The sequence below is a fragment of the Chelon labrosus genome, assembly GCF_963514085.1.
Source record: "Chelon labrosus genome assembly, chromosome: 13".
NCBI classification, from domain to species: Eukaryota; Metazoa; Chordata; class Actinopteri; order Mugiliformes; family Mugilidae; genus Chelon; species Chelon labrosus.
This window is the reverse complement of record NC_140346.1, coordinates 11,012,668-11,029,646: the sequence shown is the minus strand read 5'-3', so window position 1 is coordinate 11,029,646 and position 16,979 is coordinate 11,012,668. Positions and strand designations below refer to the sequence as shown.

General features: G+C 42.6%; 1 protein-coding gene across 5 annotated transcripts in view; it reads left to right on the top strand.

Moving 5' to 3' along the window:
- The window catches only part of LOC311498203 (unconventional myosin-Ic-like), a 58,657-nt gene that overhangs the window by 27,914 nt on the left and 13,764 nt on the right, over positions 1–16,979 (top strand). For 3 of the 5 annotated variants that reach the window (XM_084558685.1, XM_084558684.1, XM_084558687.1), the window contains 6 exons: positions 9,364–9,519; positions 10,250–10,365; positions 13,255–13,453; positions 14,399–14,479; positions 14,861–15,040; positions 16,507–16,605. In XM_084558685.1, coding sequence (XP_084414811.1) covers positions 9,364–9,519; positions 10,250–10,365; positions 13,255–13,453; positions 14,399–14,479; positions 14,861–15,040; positions 16,507–16,605 — 831 coding nt within the window. Of the gene's footprint in view, positions 1–1,659; positions 1,947–7,668; positions 8,055–9,363; positions 9,520–10,249; positions 10,366–13,254; positions 13,454–14,398; positions 14,480–14,860; positions 15,041–16,506; positions 16,606–16,979 lie in introns of those variants that run through there. The other 2 variants (XM_084558686.1, XM_084558688.1) reach the window with 2 other exon arrangements.

Below are 16,979 nucleotides of genomic sequence, written 5' to 3'. Positions count from 1 at the left end.
TTATTAGTGTTAATAAGGAGATGCATTAGACTGCTGAGGTCTTTGATGTGCAGCGGCCGGGCGTGTATGTGTGTGCGTGACACCGGTCCGCAGTAATTACCCTTCCCGTAATGACATTGGGCTAATGATGGTAAATCTTTGTGCATGCACGCGTGCATCATTGCGTACATGTATGTGTGGGTGCGCAATATGTGTGTTACAGCTCGGATCAAGAGCCATGTTTATGACAGTGTCTGGTTTCTGCTTCAGCTTGTAAATCTCCAAGTGGAGGAGAGCGGGGAGTGAAGGATGAGAAAGGGGGGAGGAGGAGGGAAGGAAAAGTCACAGGGTCATACATTACTTATCAACTACTTATTTATTTCTTTAGTTTAGTTTCCCTTTTTCACACAGTCTCTCTTGGATGCAGACAGAGCACGTGCATTCTCTACCCATTTGGCATTAGGACGCATTTTTCCTTTCTCATCTCATCATTTTTCTTTCCGGGGGTGGTTAAGGCCAGATGTGTGTTTGTGCCAAGAATCTTTCTTCTACCTGTTTCCTTCTTTAAAGACAGAAAAAGAGCAAACAAGTAGAGTTTTTAGATGCAAGTATCGTCTCAAGGAGAAGCGTCCAAGGGGAAAAAAGCAGAGAGAGGGAGGAGAGAGAGAGAGAGAGAGAGAGAGAGAGAGAGGGATGGGGGGGGGGTTGTGTGTCACCCTACACAGGGACTATTTCCTCTGAAGGGAGGGAGAAGAAAAGTGGGTGAACGACCGGCGAGCAAAAGAGACGGGAGTGAGGTGTGCGATAGGCGTGTGTGAGCAGCAGTAAGAGGAGAAGCTATGGCAGCTGGCTCTCAGGACGGAGGGGAGAGCTTCTAAAAACAAACTCTCGGCTAAATAGTGGTCGTGGCGCTGGAGGCCACATTCTTATAAGCCGGACCATCGGGGCGGTGGGAAACGAAACAACCCCGTCCAAAATCACTCGAGAGCAGAGCAGGAGCCATGAAGTACAGACCTTTGGTAAGACACCCAGACGTACAGATGCTTTGCAGAAACGTGTAGGTTTCTGCAGGAGTGAGCATTGAACAGATAGGAGTCAGATGGATTTACTTTTGATCGGGCTTTTCAATTTGACTGTATTTTTTTATTTATTTATTTATTTTTATAAAGTTTTATATTTTTTTGGAGCTGCTCTAACATTTGTTCCTACGCTGGCATTCAGATTCCGCAGCTGTCTTCATAGTGTCCACTTAGACGTCAGAGACACAGGTGAGAGGGACACGAGTGACTTCCAGTAAAGTGGACAGCTTGTTGTTCACCTGACATGACTTTCTCATTCTTACCCTATTTTCAGCCGCCTCCTCCTTGATCTCAGCTTCTTCTTAGATGTTACATCTATTCGATATATGGAAAGGTGTGTCCTCATCACCGTGCAAGTGTGTGTGTTTGCACTGCCCCAGGGCGAGGCAGTCACATGGTGGTGTTGTGTGGCTGGGCTGCATTCTTTGGCATTCATTGAAATTGACAGCGAGGATGTTACTGATGTACATATCCTGGTTTGGCAAAGCGTGTGTTTTCTCTTAAAGCATTGCTTTAGTTCTTCAAGAGAACCTTCACGTTTTGCTACGCCCATGCATCCGGGATGATTTGACCTCTTTCACGAGCCCTGTCTGCTCCTACAGCAATGTGCGTGGAAGACGGAGGACTGACATAGTTGTCAGCATAGTACTATGCACTGACAGATCTCTGACACAGTTGTTGCCTTCAGGGCGTCTAACTTCAGTTGAGAGGCTCGCCTCACTCTCTTAAGGCGTTCCACTCAAGTCACTTTCTAGACTGCCGCAAGTATTAGTTTTGATGAAGTTTGACCGGTGGATAGCTCAGTAAACTAGCCTATTACACCTGGAAGACAAACCTGATGATTTAAAACCTCAAAGCTGTTTCTCCATGGAGCATCACTGCTCTCAGGTAAGTTGACTCAGTAAATTCTTGAGAACCGACTGACTGGTAAATAATGATGGAATAGTAACTAGTAGGAGGTTAGAAGTAAAGGTGGTGTCTCAGTGTCAGTGACGAGCTTTTCACTGATACTGATTTCACTGCTAACCCACATGCTGTACAAGAAACCACGTGCCTGCCCTCAACCTCCTGTCCAATATGTATGAATGAACAGGAGCCCTGTATGAGTAGCTGAGTTTATTCTTTAGATAGTGCTCTCTGAGCTTTTTGAAAGCCGCTACTTTTACTCTTGGTCAAGTTGATTTTAATGCCACGAAGCTGTACGTCTGTCCCACAAAAGGACATGTTTGTCAATTTGATCTGCTCCCCACCCCCTTCAGCGAGACCAAAGTTCAGGGAGAGCTGTAGAAAAGCACACCTGGAGCAAAAAGGAATGCAGAAGAGTAGAGACTTGCTCTGGATCTTGTGGTGGGTCCATTTGTGAAGTAGTGACAAACTGTATTATATAAAGAGGACTCTCAGCTCCCGGTTGTCTTGTTTTGGCCCACATGTCCTTGGGTAGGCAGGTTTACAGCATGCCAGCTGAAACTCTGCTAGCTCGTCTCACCTGTCCAACTGCTTTGCAGAGCTATTTCTCAGTGTCTTTAGATGGAAATTAACATGTTATTTGCTGAGCCTGGAGGCCCATGTCCATGGTAATGAAAATGATAATAAAATTGGAACAGGTGAGCACGAGGAAAATGTTTCATCTGTAATATGTCAATCTGAATTTAGTTTTACCTGCGCTGGCTTGACACGGAGTCTGCTTCAATCTCAGTGAAACTTATTGTTGTGATTTGCTGACCAATTCCTTGTTTTAAAAACCTGCGGTTGATGTGTGGTGACAAGAAAACAGTTCATCATCAGCTTTTTGGGCTTTTGCTGTCACACGTTGCATCATTATGGCCTCACAACAGTTTCACAGGCGCAATGTTCACGTCTTAAATATCACCCAGGTTTTCTTCGCCTTGTGCTCCTTTGTTTTTACCAGCTAGTGTAGAACAGATGAGGGAAGGGGAGATATGAGTGCCAGACGACTGATTCATAGTGGAAAAATGTAGAAAAGAGGCAAAACATTCAGCAAGAAGCTAACTTCATCAGAACCACACGTCTCACTCATTTGGTTGTCATTATAGCACTTCCACAAATCATGTGAGACAGAAGTCAGAAGAAGCTGGGTCTGTTTCTCCGACAGAACTGTCTGCTACTCTCTATTCTACCTTATTTTCTTGTATATTTAACCTGGATCTCTTTCTTGGGTAAATATTTAACTACAGGTGATGTAAGTGCTCTGAGGCTTGTTTATTACCATGTTTCTTAAAGGGGCACAACAATGATTTGTTTTAAGAGAGGTTTGGTCCACTCATCATGAGGACTTTTCAGTCTGTGAAAACACTTGTGTAATGTTTTCTCTGAAATGGAAAAAAAACCTCATAAATCTTGCATTTAAAATGAAAGACGCTGCTTTATTTCAGTACAGGAAATGTAGCATCCCATGGTTTCGGGGCTTGACCTCTGCTGCTTGATATTGACCGTTCTTGTTAATCTGTCTCTTGTAAAGCCCCCGTATTTATGGACTGGATTGTAATACTAATACAATGGAATGAGGACGTCCCGATCAATTCCCCCCGATCATTTGTTAGTGGGAAACTGCTATAAACTTGAAAATCAGTTCACTGTAGGCCTACATGTTTAACAGCTGACTAGCTCTCCAATATATATTTTATACACAACAGTAAAGCCTTGTTTGCTTGTTTGTGCAAAATAAATAACAGAGAAGAAACTAAAAGTATATTGGTTCTTATCACAAAAAAATCACTACGAGCTTCATGATTTTAACAAAATAAATAACCAGCTTACTTTAACTTGAACATTCAAACAAATCTTAAATCACAGTTCTGCATAGACCAGCAGTATAAAACTACACAACAGAAATCTCTTCTCAGTTCTGCAAACCATTTCCAGACAGCGGACGTGTTTAGTCACGCTCTTAAAAGTTTGGTTTTTGTTTACAGCAGATGTAAAATAAATCCCAAAAAGATTGGGCTTGGTTGCGTGCTCAATCTGAGCCGATCACTTTAGAAACACCTGGATCGAGCCAGACGCCGCTCTCCTCCGATACCAATCTGGGCATTCCTACGGTGAAATGGGTCTTTAATTGAGTTATAGGAACTAATCCAGATTGTTAACAAAATATTTATTGTACAGCTACAGATCATTATTTCATGCATTTTTTTAAAAACTCTCCATAACCAATAATTCTCTAGAGGACAAAGTACAAGCTAAAGAAAAATATCTTTGAATGAGAAGATTTGACTGAATTTCTTAAAACGTGGTCATTATTTTTGCTCTAACTTACTGACAAAGTTGGAGATAAGGACAACTCATTGCCTAATTTCAGAATAATAATTGGCTAACCTGAACATACATGTAAAGATGGTATGTGCCAGGACTATCAATGAGGTAAACATACTAAACATACGTGTTACTGAGTGGAGTAAAATGACACAGGATCAGCCACCGTCTTTTTAATTATGGCTGTGATTGAAAAACATTTTAAAATTGGTCCTAAACGTAGGGAAGGATTTTTTCGACACTGACCAGAAACAAAACGCTAAAAATCAATTTAAGTGCACATATCGTCCAATAAAGCTAATGGGTATTATCGACCGGTGGAGGAACATACTGTCAGACATGCCTTACTTCAACCCTGATTTTGCGAGTTTTGCAGTTTCTTAAAATACTCCACATTAATCCATCCTGACTTCCATCATGTGCACTGTATGGTGCCTTGAAAGCAGCAGGTGAGATGAGCTTTACGCAAACAGTGTGACATCTGAGAGCTCTGTGAGCGCGCTCGGGGCGATGTAAAGGTCAAGGAGAGAGCCACTATTGTTCGCAGGCTGGCTGGATGATCAAATCCCTCTGCTTTCACTCCGTTTCTCTGCTTCTCTTAGATGTGGTCGCGTCTGTCGTTTAACAGAGAAGGAGGGGAGAGAAAAACGCAGGGATAAGAAACATGGACAGAAATGAGAATTAGATTCGATACAGAATGATTAAATAGGTGGGGGAAAGTATTAACTGGTATGTCTGTACCGAAATGTTTGTGCCAATCCATCCAGTAAATGTTGAAGTGATAACTGATGAGATTTCAGTCCCCACCAAAGCAGTGGAGTAACTGACCAAGAGTATCATCTCCGTTCAAGTCAAGCTCTGGTGGATGTAGAAGTCTTAGCAGTGAGCTGTACCTGTCCAGGGCTCCTCCTGCTAACCTGGCTCCACACTGCCCTGTTTGCTTCACAGGATTTGGAAAACATGACGACATGTCGGAACTCGGTAGGCACGTACTTGCTGTGTTCCTGAGACCGGGGTGGAGGTCCGGTATGTGGCATTACCAGCAGGAAAGCCAAACAGTGTGAAAGAAGCCTTGGAAAACAATGAAGTAATGGAGAGAGGGCGAGAGACTGAAACAGGGAGCAAAAGTTAATGAAAGATGAGAATGTATAGAGGAGGAAGAGGAGGGTCTGGAAACAATGCTGGGGTTTCTTTCCTTCCAGGCGCCATAACATTTGGAGGGTTTTGTAATAAACCATGACACCTTAATGTAAATGTGTCAGTTTTGCTAACAGTGACTTAACTTAGCCCCAGATGATAAAGGGCTATATGTTTGGTCTGAATACTGCTAAGTCTTTCTCTGGGGACAAAAAAAAATAAACTGCTGGACAGGAAGTCCTGTTTCCAGCTGCAGCAACAGCAGCGTGTTTGGATAAAGCAAACTCGCTGGATAGCTGTAAGCACTGGGTAGGTATGAGCAGTGATAGCTCACATAGCTGGAACCAGATAATCCAAAGAAAAGAGGCCAAAATACCATTCGCACTTTCACCGAGAGGAGAGATGAGCGGCGTAAAAAATGTCATGTCAACTGACTGACGACAAAGAATGTTGCACACTCAGCTCTCGGTGGTGTGCGCACACACCCACCCACTCGCACACTAACACACTAACACAGCTGCAATTCCTTTGCTTTCCAAAGAGATGTGTGAAACAATAGGTCACCAGAGCTCATGGCGTCCAGGGAGAGCCGAGGGGTGGGAGAGACAGAGATGTATGAGATAGAGTTACCACACATGCTTATATTAATAAATAATAATACCCAGAGGTGTGGACATGAGTCACGTGACTTGGACTGGAGTCGTGAATCTGATGGCTTTCGACTTATGAGTTTACTTGAATTTGAGCTTTTTGACTTTGATAATAGTGTTCAGTAAGTGAAGACTTGGGTTGCATTTGGTAGTTTACTGGACTTAGATGCTCGACCGTTTAAAATCCAGTCAGCTTTCAGACCTGCCTGTGCTCTCAGAGTTGTAGTTCTGTCATGTTTTGGATCTCCCTCACACTAATCTCATCGTTTGGTCGTGCAAAACCAGTCTTGCGAGAACACCGTGAGCTTTCTGACGGGAGGATGCAGGAAATGGCCTGTGTCCAAAAAAAAAAAAAAACTGGTCTGAGGATTTTATGAATCAACTCATCTTTCAAATCGAGAGAGCGACTTGAGTGGGAAAATGGATTTTGTTAAACCCGGTCCTGGTCTTGTTGGGACACGATTGGTGTTTGGATTGGAGATCCTAGTCAAGGCCTGAGACTTAGCTGTATTTTGAAAAACAGTGATTTCTTTTTTCCCACGTTTGTCTGCACCTGTATTGCCGCTTCACCGATGCATGTGCCGTCCAGAGATATTTGTTCTTCTCTTTTCCTTTCCTTTAAACTTAAATATATCTGTTCTCATTTGAGTTTTGTCCACCCCGCCTAGTTTTGTCGGTCTGTCAGCGTCTTTTCCCCTACTCTTCTCGATGTGCCGTTAGCCTTGAAGCTGCGTTTACATGACATCTGTAAAGCCTCCGCGTGTGCTGAAGAGTCCTGCAGTGAATGTAACCTGCGTGTGATAAAACACCCTGAAATACCATCATTCACTACATATTCTGTTTACAGTCAGTTTAATACGAGAGCATGGCCCGCTGTATAAAATCTATTTATACCAGTCTTCTCTTCTAAAGACAATAAATCAAATTGCCGCACATTGGATTCGTGCCATTGCCGTGAGCATGTGAAGACGTGTGCGCCTGAACATACCTTTTATAGCTTGGATTAAAAGAGTAAGTGTGAGATAAAGTCAGAACTTGAGTCACCGTCAGAACATTAACCCGCGAGGTGAGTCAGCTTCCCTCGGACCACTTTCCTCTTTGAAAGGCTATAAAGATAAAGTGCAGGGGCGGCTCAGCTAATTAAAGGACCTGAGCGTAACAGGCAATGCTACTTGATGATATTAGGTTTGTAGGAACCTGCTGCGTTGTCAGTCCCGTTTCCCTGAAGTTTTGCTCCGGACTCAAAGACTTTGACCGAGGTCCGCACTAGCATCCCATGGCTTCTCCCCGTGTGCGAAGCCCCATGTGACGCTGCAGCCTTCCTTTGAAAGCAGGGATCAAACATAGTCATGCATGCTTGTGTGTGAAATTCAAACAAGATGTTGAGCACGTATGTGCAGGGAAGAGATGGTCGCTGCAGTGGTTTAATGACTTGGTGTTGTTGTGTTGTTGAGGGCGCTGCTGTGTGGAATTTCAGGGAGTATTGTCAACTTTCCAGTACAGTTTAAACGGAGCGATGGAGCCGGACAAGAGTCGTAACCTCACATTCGTCATCTTCTCTCTTCCTCATACGTCTCCCTCTTGTCTCACCTAACGCTAATTAATATGTTCTCTTCTCCCTCAAGCTTTGTCTTCTCTTTCTCCATCCTCTTCTTTGCCGTCTCCTGAGGGATAAGGACTCTTGCACTGCATAACACAACAACAACACCTGCTGTACATCTGCGTGTATGTGTGTGTGTCTTGTCTGTCCCTGTACTTGCTCTGGCTGGCTTTCACTGCCTCTAGGTTCCAGTACAAGCCCTGTTAGTTTTAGTTGTGTCCAGCTCAGCGCTTCTTAAACATGGATGTTGGAGACATTCGCAACCTCATGCGCAAAACTCAAGCCTCTATTTTAGAAAACGGCTTCCTGGGCAAACGTGTCGATGACCTTAAATATGTGAGTGCTGCAGTTTAACTTCACTTCTGATGCTAAATCTGTCTTGTATGTTTTGATATGTGAAACCTGGGTGGGGCTGACTGCACTTTGGTTGAAGTGATAACTTTTACCCCTGCATCTGGGTTTGGCTTCCTCTCAGAGGTGGTAAGATCACTTAGAGGCTTTTCTCAAGCAAACTTTGGAGGCTGTACAAACAGAAAATATGTCTTTGTTTCATTTGTATGTATGAATGAGTTCTGTGTGTGGGTTTTAAACTTCAAACAGCACTTCTTGGCTTTGGTCTGAACGCTGTTTGAGAACCAAACAGTGTTTAGAGTTCATAGGACATGAGGAACTTATTGAGCATTTAAGATTTATTTGTGCATAGAAATCATTTCTCTTGCGCAAGTGCTGTTCCCTGGATGCAACTGACCTTTGCTTTTATTTGTTTTGTATTATTCTTAACTGTTTGTCCAAGCACTTTTGTTTGAATTCATTATCTTACTTAAAGCAACGCTCCATCCACCTGTAAAGCGATTCTCTCATCACTGATTGCTTTTCAACAGTTGGTTGAATATATTTTTATAACCTTTTGTGTGTTGCTCCCTATCTCTCCATCTGGGTTCTCCTGACGCTCCAGGCTATCAGCGTGGTACATTTGGTTTTAGGAACCAAAGCCTTGGGCGGTGTTTCCTTGGGTAACCTTGGGTGTTTGCGTCACATATCAGTCGCTCCCATTGGCTGTCACCTCAGTTACGCTGGTTCAACTTGGTACCCGCCCACTTTGTATTACCAAACATGTCATTGCTGCAACTTGCTGAAGTTCATTTAAGTGTTGTCGTTTGAATGCTCCTTTAAATAAAGACATTTCTGTTGCATCAGGTAGTGGTTTTTAATAATCAGCCTAAACATTAGCCACAGATAACATTCAAAGCAAAACCCTAAGTGACAATTATGGGATAAACAAAATGAGTGAAAAAGATTCACAGAAGCACTGTAACGTTGGTTGTCTGACCAAATAGACCAAATGAAGCTGGGACAGCTAAATGTCAAAGTCTGCTGAATTGAAAAAGTGTGTGTTCTGTTGCTTATGTGTTCAAGCTTTTATTTTTAACAAGAAGATTGTGTTACTTTCTTTTTTAAAAGTTACATAGTGAGGCTTTAAGAGTTACATAATGCAGACAATGAGGTGTTTTGCTGTTGTTATGAATTTGATTGTTTTTTTTTTCTACATTCCTTTCTTCATAGACAACGTGTGATTTGTGAAGTGTGGCACTTCAGTGGTTTTATTGTTACTAACCACACCTACTCCCTCCTTCTCCTCCTCCAGGTGGTGGCTAGTGACGGGGTGCGGGCTATGATGGAGTCGGCCCTGACAGCCAGAGACCGGGTGGGAGTGCAGGACTTTGTCCTGCTGGAGAACTTCACCAGCGAGGCCGCCTTCATAGAGAACCTGCGCAAGCGATTCAAAGAGAACCTCATCTATGTGAGTGATTGTAGCGACAGGATTTATGAGATGGTGTAATTATACATTTTACATCATTTTAACAATACTGTAAATAGATGTGGCCTCTAAGTAGCAGAAAACATTCTCTTCAATGCTTGCGTTTCTTCTCGACACTTTGTCGTTAAAGCACCAAATTATCAAATAAAAGCTGCTGTAGGGATGTCCTAATAGCTCATAACCATGAATATAATGCTCACAGCAGTGGAGCAGGTTCAACTCCAGACTACGCACTGCACTCTCTGCTTGCTTGCTCACTCTCTCACACCCATTTACTTCCTGTCTCTCTCCACCATCACCTATCAAGTTAAAGGCATAAAAGCCCCCAAAACCACTTAAAGAAAAGCTGGTTTAAAAGTAATACTTAACACTGCGGAGACAAAATGGTCTGTTCCAAGTATTCGCAAATATTTGTCTTGTGACAGTTTGGCACTTTGTTGTCACAGCATCAGAGGGTTTGAAGTATTTACCTTCACATTTTAAGTGGATTAGAATTTGTAAGGGAAGAAGTGCAACTTCTCTCTGTCTCTATCTAATTATTTTCTGGCTGTCCTTACAACAAATTAGAGCTGTAAGACTTGAATCAAGTATTCACTGCATGCTCTGTGTGAATACACAAAAGGCAATAAATTATAACACAGACAGTCCAGATGTCAGATTGAAGATCTGTTCGCTTTTTATCTGACCATACGTTTTCGTTCCTTTTCATCAGACATACATTGGTTCAGTGCTGGTTTCAGTTAACCCATACAAAGACCTGGAGATCTACACCAAGAACCACATGGAGCGATATCGTGGGGTCAACTTCTACGAGGTCTCTCCGCACATGTAAGTACAAAAATCTCTGCAGACCAGACTGCAACTTTAGGGACTGAAAAAATTAAACCAGATTATACCAGAAAGCTGCAGTTTCTTGAATGGCCATTGAGGCTGGCTCCAAAAGAAAGTTAATCCCCAAAGAACCCACATATTAGAACGCCCATCTTTACAGCAGAAACGAACATGATTACAGTCTGGCAAATCTGGTGAATGTTTATTTAACATAGCTTCAAAATAATCTCCATAAACTCCATGAACAGCCCATGTAGTCTAGATACATATTCATATCTTCAGGACTTACACTCTATTAAATATCCTCAAGTGATGTGATTTCAGTCAGCGTCATTTGGGTCTGAAGACTAAAAGACTGAGGGCAGTGGCTGGAAGCTTGGTCCTCCACTACTGGAAACTTCAGCCAGTATCTCACAACTTGTGACCGGACTGAAAATTTCTACTTATGAGGTCGTTAATACCAAAAGCTGTTCATATGGACCCTTCTTGTGAATATGGTAAACACACCACCCCATTTGAAGGCAGTTTCTGACTGAACCTTTGGCAGCTGAAGTGAATTGTGGGTAATGCAGGACATAGAAGACATGTCTGAAATAGAAACATTTGGCTTCTCCTTGATTCGATTTTTTATAACTGTCTGTCTTGTCCAACAGTTTTGTAGGTCTGCAGCTCTATATCTGTAGAGCACTCTTTTAATTAGCCCCTGAAGTCCAGTTAATTTATTTATTTAATTTATTCATTATTAAGATCAAACAAAGCCATAATCCATTACACTCTACATCATTAAAAATAATTATTCTTTTTCTTCCTCTTGTGTAACGTCATGTTAAGCACACGTTTGTAAGCTTGTCTGTAAATTTTCTAAATACATCTTTGAGTGAAAGCTGGGAGGAATGATTCATTGCTGTTACACACAAGAGAAACATGTCTTACTAATTGGTCCAAATGCAGACTGCATCTTTTAAGGTGGACAATGTGTTCACTGTTGCAAGCGTAGAGCACGTAGGAATATTTGCTGTAAGCGACACTCTCACTGAGTCAGCCGGCTACGTAATGATCTTGTGGTCTGACTGTCCTTTTCTCTATCGGTCAAACTGCTAGCAAGACGTCATGGCATAAGGCCACGAGTATTTGTTTGAAAGGTTGCCACAGGAATAGTCAGGGAATTCCTTGTTAAATCCTCCCAGACACGATATGTCAGCAGTGAAACAATCAAGAGCTTTATGAAGTCTCAGAGTGGCGTCATCGAAACATTTCAAAATCTTTCGCTGGCTTTTCTCTCTACTCTAACCACGGGTAGTTTTTTCCCCCCTCTCTTAATTCAGCACTTGAGCATGTGGCCAAATGTTTTTTCTCCCTCTGAGTGGAAAGAAAGATGTACTTTGGCAAACAGAGGTTGATTGCTGGAGAGTAGAAAACATGGGGGAGAGGTGGAAGGAAAAGTAAGCAAATGATGGTACCAGGCGAGAGATTTCCTCCCTTGAGAGGGAATTCCTCTGACCTGAACCTGACCCCCTCTGCCCCCGGCCCTCCTCAGTTTCTCCCCCACACAATGTGGTGCAGCTATGCGCGAACGGCTGTTTTTATCTTCCAGCAATTAGTCTGGTGTCAGAAATGTGTCCAGACAAGCTGAAACAACATGGCAGTGATGATAGAGAAGTTGATAAACGATACTGTAACTAAAACATGCTGCGTTCCACTCTGGCCGTTATGATTCCCTCTGGTAGATCAGTACCTTTCCATGTTCTCACACCCTGACGGGCTGTCGTGTTGCATTCCACACGCAAAGGTTTTCTGAGACGAGTGCTAGATATTATCATGACCGTAACATACTTGAGTGTTTCAGGCTGTTGCAGCCCAGGCAGATTTAATTTTAACTTATTCAGTTTTGGATTAAGCTGCTAATGGAATAACCTTTCAGCATTTAAAGCTGCATCAAAACATTCCTCTAATTGCAAGTGCATAATGGGTTTTTAAATAGTAAACAGTCGTGTGAATTTTAAGTGGGAACCACCCACAAACTCTCCACTAGTCTTTTAGAAGTGAAGAAGCTACTTGGGTTAGCAGTAAACCATCTTCAAGGAAACAAAAAAAACCCAGTTGCCTTTATTTTGGTCTTGGTTTTGAACATACCCTGACCTGGATGACTGAGAATCTTCAGACATATTAAAGCTCCTCTATGGTAACAGTGAGAGAAATTACTTGTAGTGACATGTAGTTGTAGGCCCATCGAAAGCAGTTTAGCATCTCCTTTCTCAATGCCCACAACTTCACTGTTTCACTTCAGTCTCACCAGTGATGTCTCTAGGTGCAGTAAGCTGCGTATTTCAGTGTAATATTTTGATTTGCTGTGTAGCCAGAAACAAAACCCAAGCGACATTCACCTGTTGAGGTCATAATAAAATTTTGTTTATACCTTCTGGTCATTGCAAATTTAATATATATTCAGAGTGCACTTTTAGTTTTTTATGTTTAATTACTTGTTAGGCTTTTATAGGCTTTTTTTTTTGTGTGTTTAATGTCTTGACAGTTTTATAGCAAGCCATTACAAGCATTTTGAGTCTCATAAAATGCTTGCTAATTTCAAAACCACAGGACATCAAAGTGCATTTCCATTCATACATAAGTAACGGTTATGGTTTTCATATAGCAGCACCCCATACTACATTTAATATGAGACTTTATTTATTTAGATTTTCTTAACAGTGACCGTACACATTAACAATTGTTGCCTTAAACATGCCAAAGTTAGTACAAAGGCTATTATTCATCTGTAGCCTTGGACATATAAATCATAATGAAATGTTTTTCCTCCTTGAGCTCTTGACCGTTAGGGGTTCCCTTATGTCACATTTGCTGACCGTCTCTCTCCCTCCACTCCTCCAGCTACGCAGTGGCAGACAACTCGTACCGTTCCATGAGGACAGAGAGGAAAGACCAGTGCATCTTGATCTCAGGGGAGAGCGGCGCCGGGAAGACGGAGGCGTCCAAGAAGATCCTACAGTACTACGCCGTCACCTGTCCAGCCAGCGAGCAGGTGCAGACCGTCAAAGACCGCCTGCTGCAGTCCAACCCCGTGTTGGAGGTGAGACACCACGGCCCAACCTCTGGACCTCACTGAGATGAAGCTGGTTACCGTGCTAGCTTTGTTGCACGCTTATTACATTGTTCATTGGTGGACTACAAAAACGGGTGATTTTGGTGATTTTGCTGAATATAGTTTGAAAGATGTATGAAGTTTGCTCCTGCTTTTTTAAAAGCAGTCTGTCGGAAAGGATAATCTTAGGTAGAGATCCATTAGAGACAGCAGGTATTACAATATTCTACTGCAATCCTAAAGATGTTGGTTTTTAACTGCATACAGAGCACAAAACTGAGATCGGAACTCAAGTGGGAAATCCAAATGGAGATCCGATTTAACGTCAAATGTGAACACACATACTTGAATACATGCACACTGAATACATACCAGATCTGAGCTGGGCCTAAAACAGTGACTATTTGTAGGGGTTTGGTTTATGCAGCTGATCATTTCATTCAAAAGATGTTTTGTTTTTAAAAACCCACGTTGATATGCGAGCATGTATCCTCATAGCAGACATCATCGCGAGCATTCTGGCTCAGCACGCAGTGTAGTTTGAGATATTTTAGCAACATTTTGTGAAACTGTAGTAGTAAATGTTTCTGTGTTTGCTTTAAAGTCATTATATTTTGAATAATGGAGCCAGTGCAGAGGTGCTAGACTGACGGAAGCGGTAGTTTAGGTGTCTGCATGTCTCAGCCAGATGCTTTCCAGATGTGTTTTCAGTGTATATGCTGTACCCTGTCATCTGTGCTACTGTCCTTCACGAACACTCCGAGGATTCTAATTCCTGTGGCTTTCTCTTTCTTTCACTGCCTTTTCCTCGTCTGTCATCCCGTCCTAATCACACTTGTTCCTCTCCTTTCCACTGTTACATTCACTTTTTAATCTATCAATCAATCATCACTCCTTGTCTTTCTCTCTTCTCCCACTCTCTCCTACCTCCAGGCGTTCGGCAATGCCAAGACGTTGCGTAACGACAACTCGAGCCGCTTTGGCAAGTACATGGACATTCAGTTTGACTTCAAGGTGAGCATCTACTTTAAGAAACCCCTGTCCAACAAGGCAACAGGCATCTAGCTGAAATATGGTTGTATTTACATTATATTATCTTATCGTTGTATAATCTTTATGGATTAAGCATTGTTTTAAAAATCATGTTACTAATGTAAATACAGTTCTGTGGTAGAGCCAATCTTTTGTTTAATGGGTGTGAGTTAATACACCCATTAATAATTAATTAATTACAGGGCCTATTTGCCTATTTGTGGATACGCAGTGTTTTTCATGGGCTACAAAATCCCTGTGGAACCTGCATGCTATATCAACCCCACACCTCAGTACCCCAGCCTTACCCTCTCCTCCTCCACGTCTCCCCCGTTCTCTCCCTGGCCTTTGTCTCGTCGGCAGGGCGCCCCAGTGGGAGGCCACATCATCAACTACCTGCTGGAGAAGTCCCGGGTGGTCCACCAGAACCACGGGGAGAGGAACTTCCACATTTTCTATCAGCTGATCGAGGGAGGCGAGGAAGACCTGCTGAGACGCCTGGGCCTGGAGAGGAACCCTCAGCAGTACCAGTACCTGGTGAAAGTAAGAGTCGAATTCACGTGTCTGTGGCTTAACAACAACAAGAAGCTGGTATTCGGTTCATTCGGCATACACATTTATTAAGTCACATCTATTTATGTGATAACAACCATCAGTGTCAGCAGCGGCAGCTTATTAATGACATTGCCTCTTGTGTATTTTGGGTGCTACCTGGTTCCTTTCACCCTAATATAAATATGGATAGAACTCCTACGTTCTAACTTTCTGTTCCTAAAATTTTCAAACCTAAAAAGTGGCCTCACTCAATAGGAGTGTGGGGTGTGAAATATAACATCAATATAACAGTGCTAGGAGTGTTAGTGTCAGAACGCTGTCTAATGGGGGAAAACTAGAAAAGAAATCCATACTTAGCTTAATTAGGAGGGAGCAGATTGTTCACAATAAACCAAAATCAATACATAGCGGAAGCTTCCTACTTGTGTCAGACCCCCCCCCCCGTGGAGCTAATCTCATTAGACTTTGCTGTCCCCTACTGCACTAATTTCTACTTTAAAGGAGTAAAACAGGTCTGCTTGAAACTTCTGTTTACTCTTTTCAAGGTTTCTTTATGACAAAACACTAATGCAGTGTTGTTTTGTTATCTTTCGGGACAATGTAAGGATATTTTGTCTTCCTTTTTATAGACAAAGCCACATTGAGAATGTCATCATCACCACTAACTGACTCTTCTAGATGTTGCATTTCATGTTACTGTCACTGTTTTTATATTTGGGTATGGAACGACTTACCAAAAGTGAAAGACTTTTAAATCACACTGTATTATGCTGTTTCGTTTATTATTTATGTTCCTCTATTTTCCAAGACTGGTTCAAGTTTTGATTTTACTTAACAGAAGTAGTTACAGCAACTGCACGGGAGGAACTGATACTAGTGTCAGGTGAATGTCGTGGTTGCTATGTAGTTTGTTTTAGTGTGGGAAAACCTGCAGTAATGCCGGACACTTCATAGTTGAGTATCTGTGACGTTGCGCAGCCGCACCTTTGGCTCAGAGGAGAAACCTGCGGATGAATATAAATCATCTGCAAATACTGGATCTCTCTCCAGCCTGTCGGAAAGCACTGGTCTGTACTGTGTGTGTGTGTGAGTGCGTGTCCCAGTGGGAGTACTGGTTAACAGGCTCTCAGTGCAGAGAGAGAGGAGCTTTCCTCAGGGGAGAAATCTGCCTTAAGGCGCTGAGCCCTCCCCGTTAGTGAACACACACACACACTTAAACAGCTACAGAGCGAAAACACCTCACCTGTGTTTGTCTGAATAGGTGTTTACATCACATATAAGTAGGTGTTTACTTCACCTGTAAACGGCAATTTACACGTCACAACATGTCCACCTACTTTGTGGACATGTTCATAATGTTGCAGTGGAATAATAACACAAGCTGGATGGTAAATAATCAGCGCGTTGAAAGTGCCAAAGGTTGTTGATGTTTTTTTTGTGGGTTTTTTCCACAGGGTAACTGTCCCAAAGTGAGCTCCATCAACGATCGCAGTGATTGGAAGGTGGTGCGGAAAGCCTTGACTGTGATTGGCTTCAACGAGGACGAGGTGGAGGTGAGGACCGAGTCCAAGCCTTGTGAATCGTGGCTGGCATGTAGTGTGGGAATGTCTGCAGAAGGCTCTATTTTTATGAAGTGTGCAGAATATGTGGAAGCTATGACTGTAAAGAGCATTTTGCATTTGTACTTCACTACTTTCACTACTACTAAATAGATGAAACTAAACTTATGGTTTACCACAGACGGGCTTATATAAACACTGCTACTTGGACTGTGTGTATAAAGTCTTTACCACAGGTTTCACTTTAGCACTGAAGCACTCCACGTACGTGAGGAGGCCGAGGTCGTCTCTTCTGTGGGTGCCTGCTTCTGAAAGCGTTTGTTAGACAGGACTGTGTGTGGGGCTCTTATTCTAAGTCTTATTCGTGC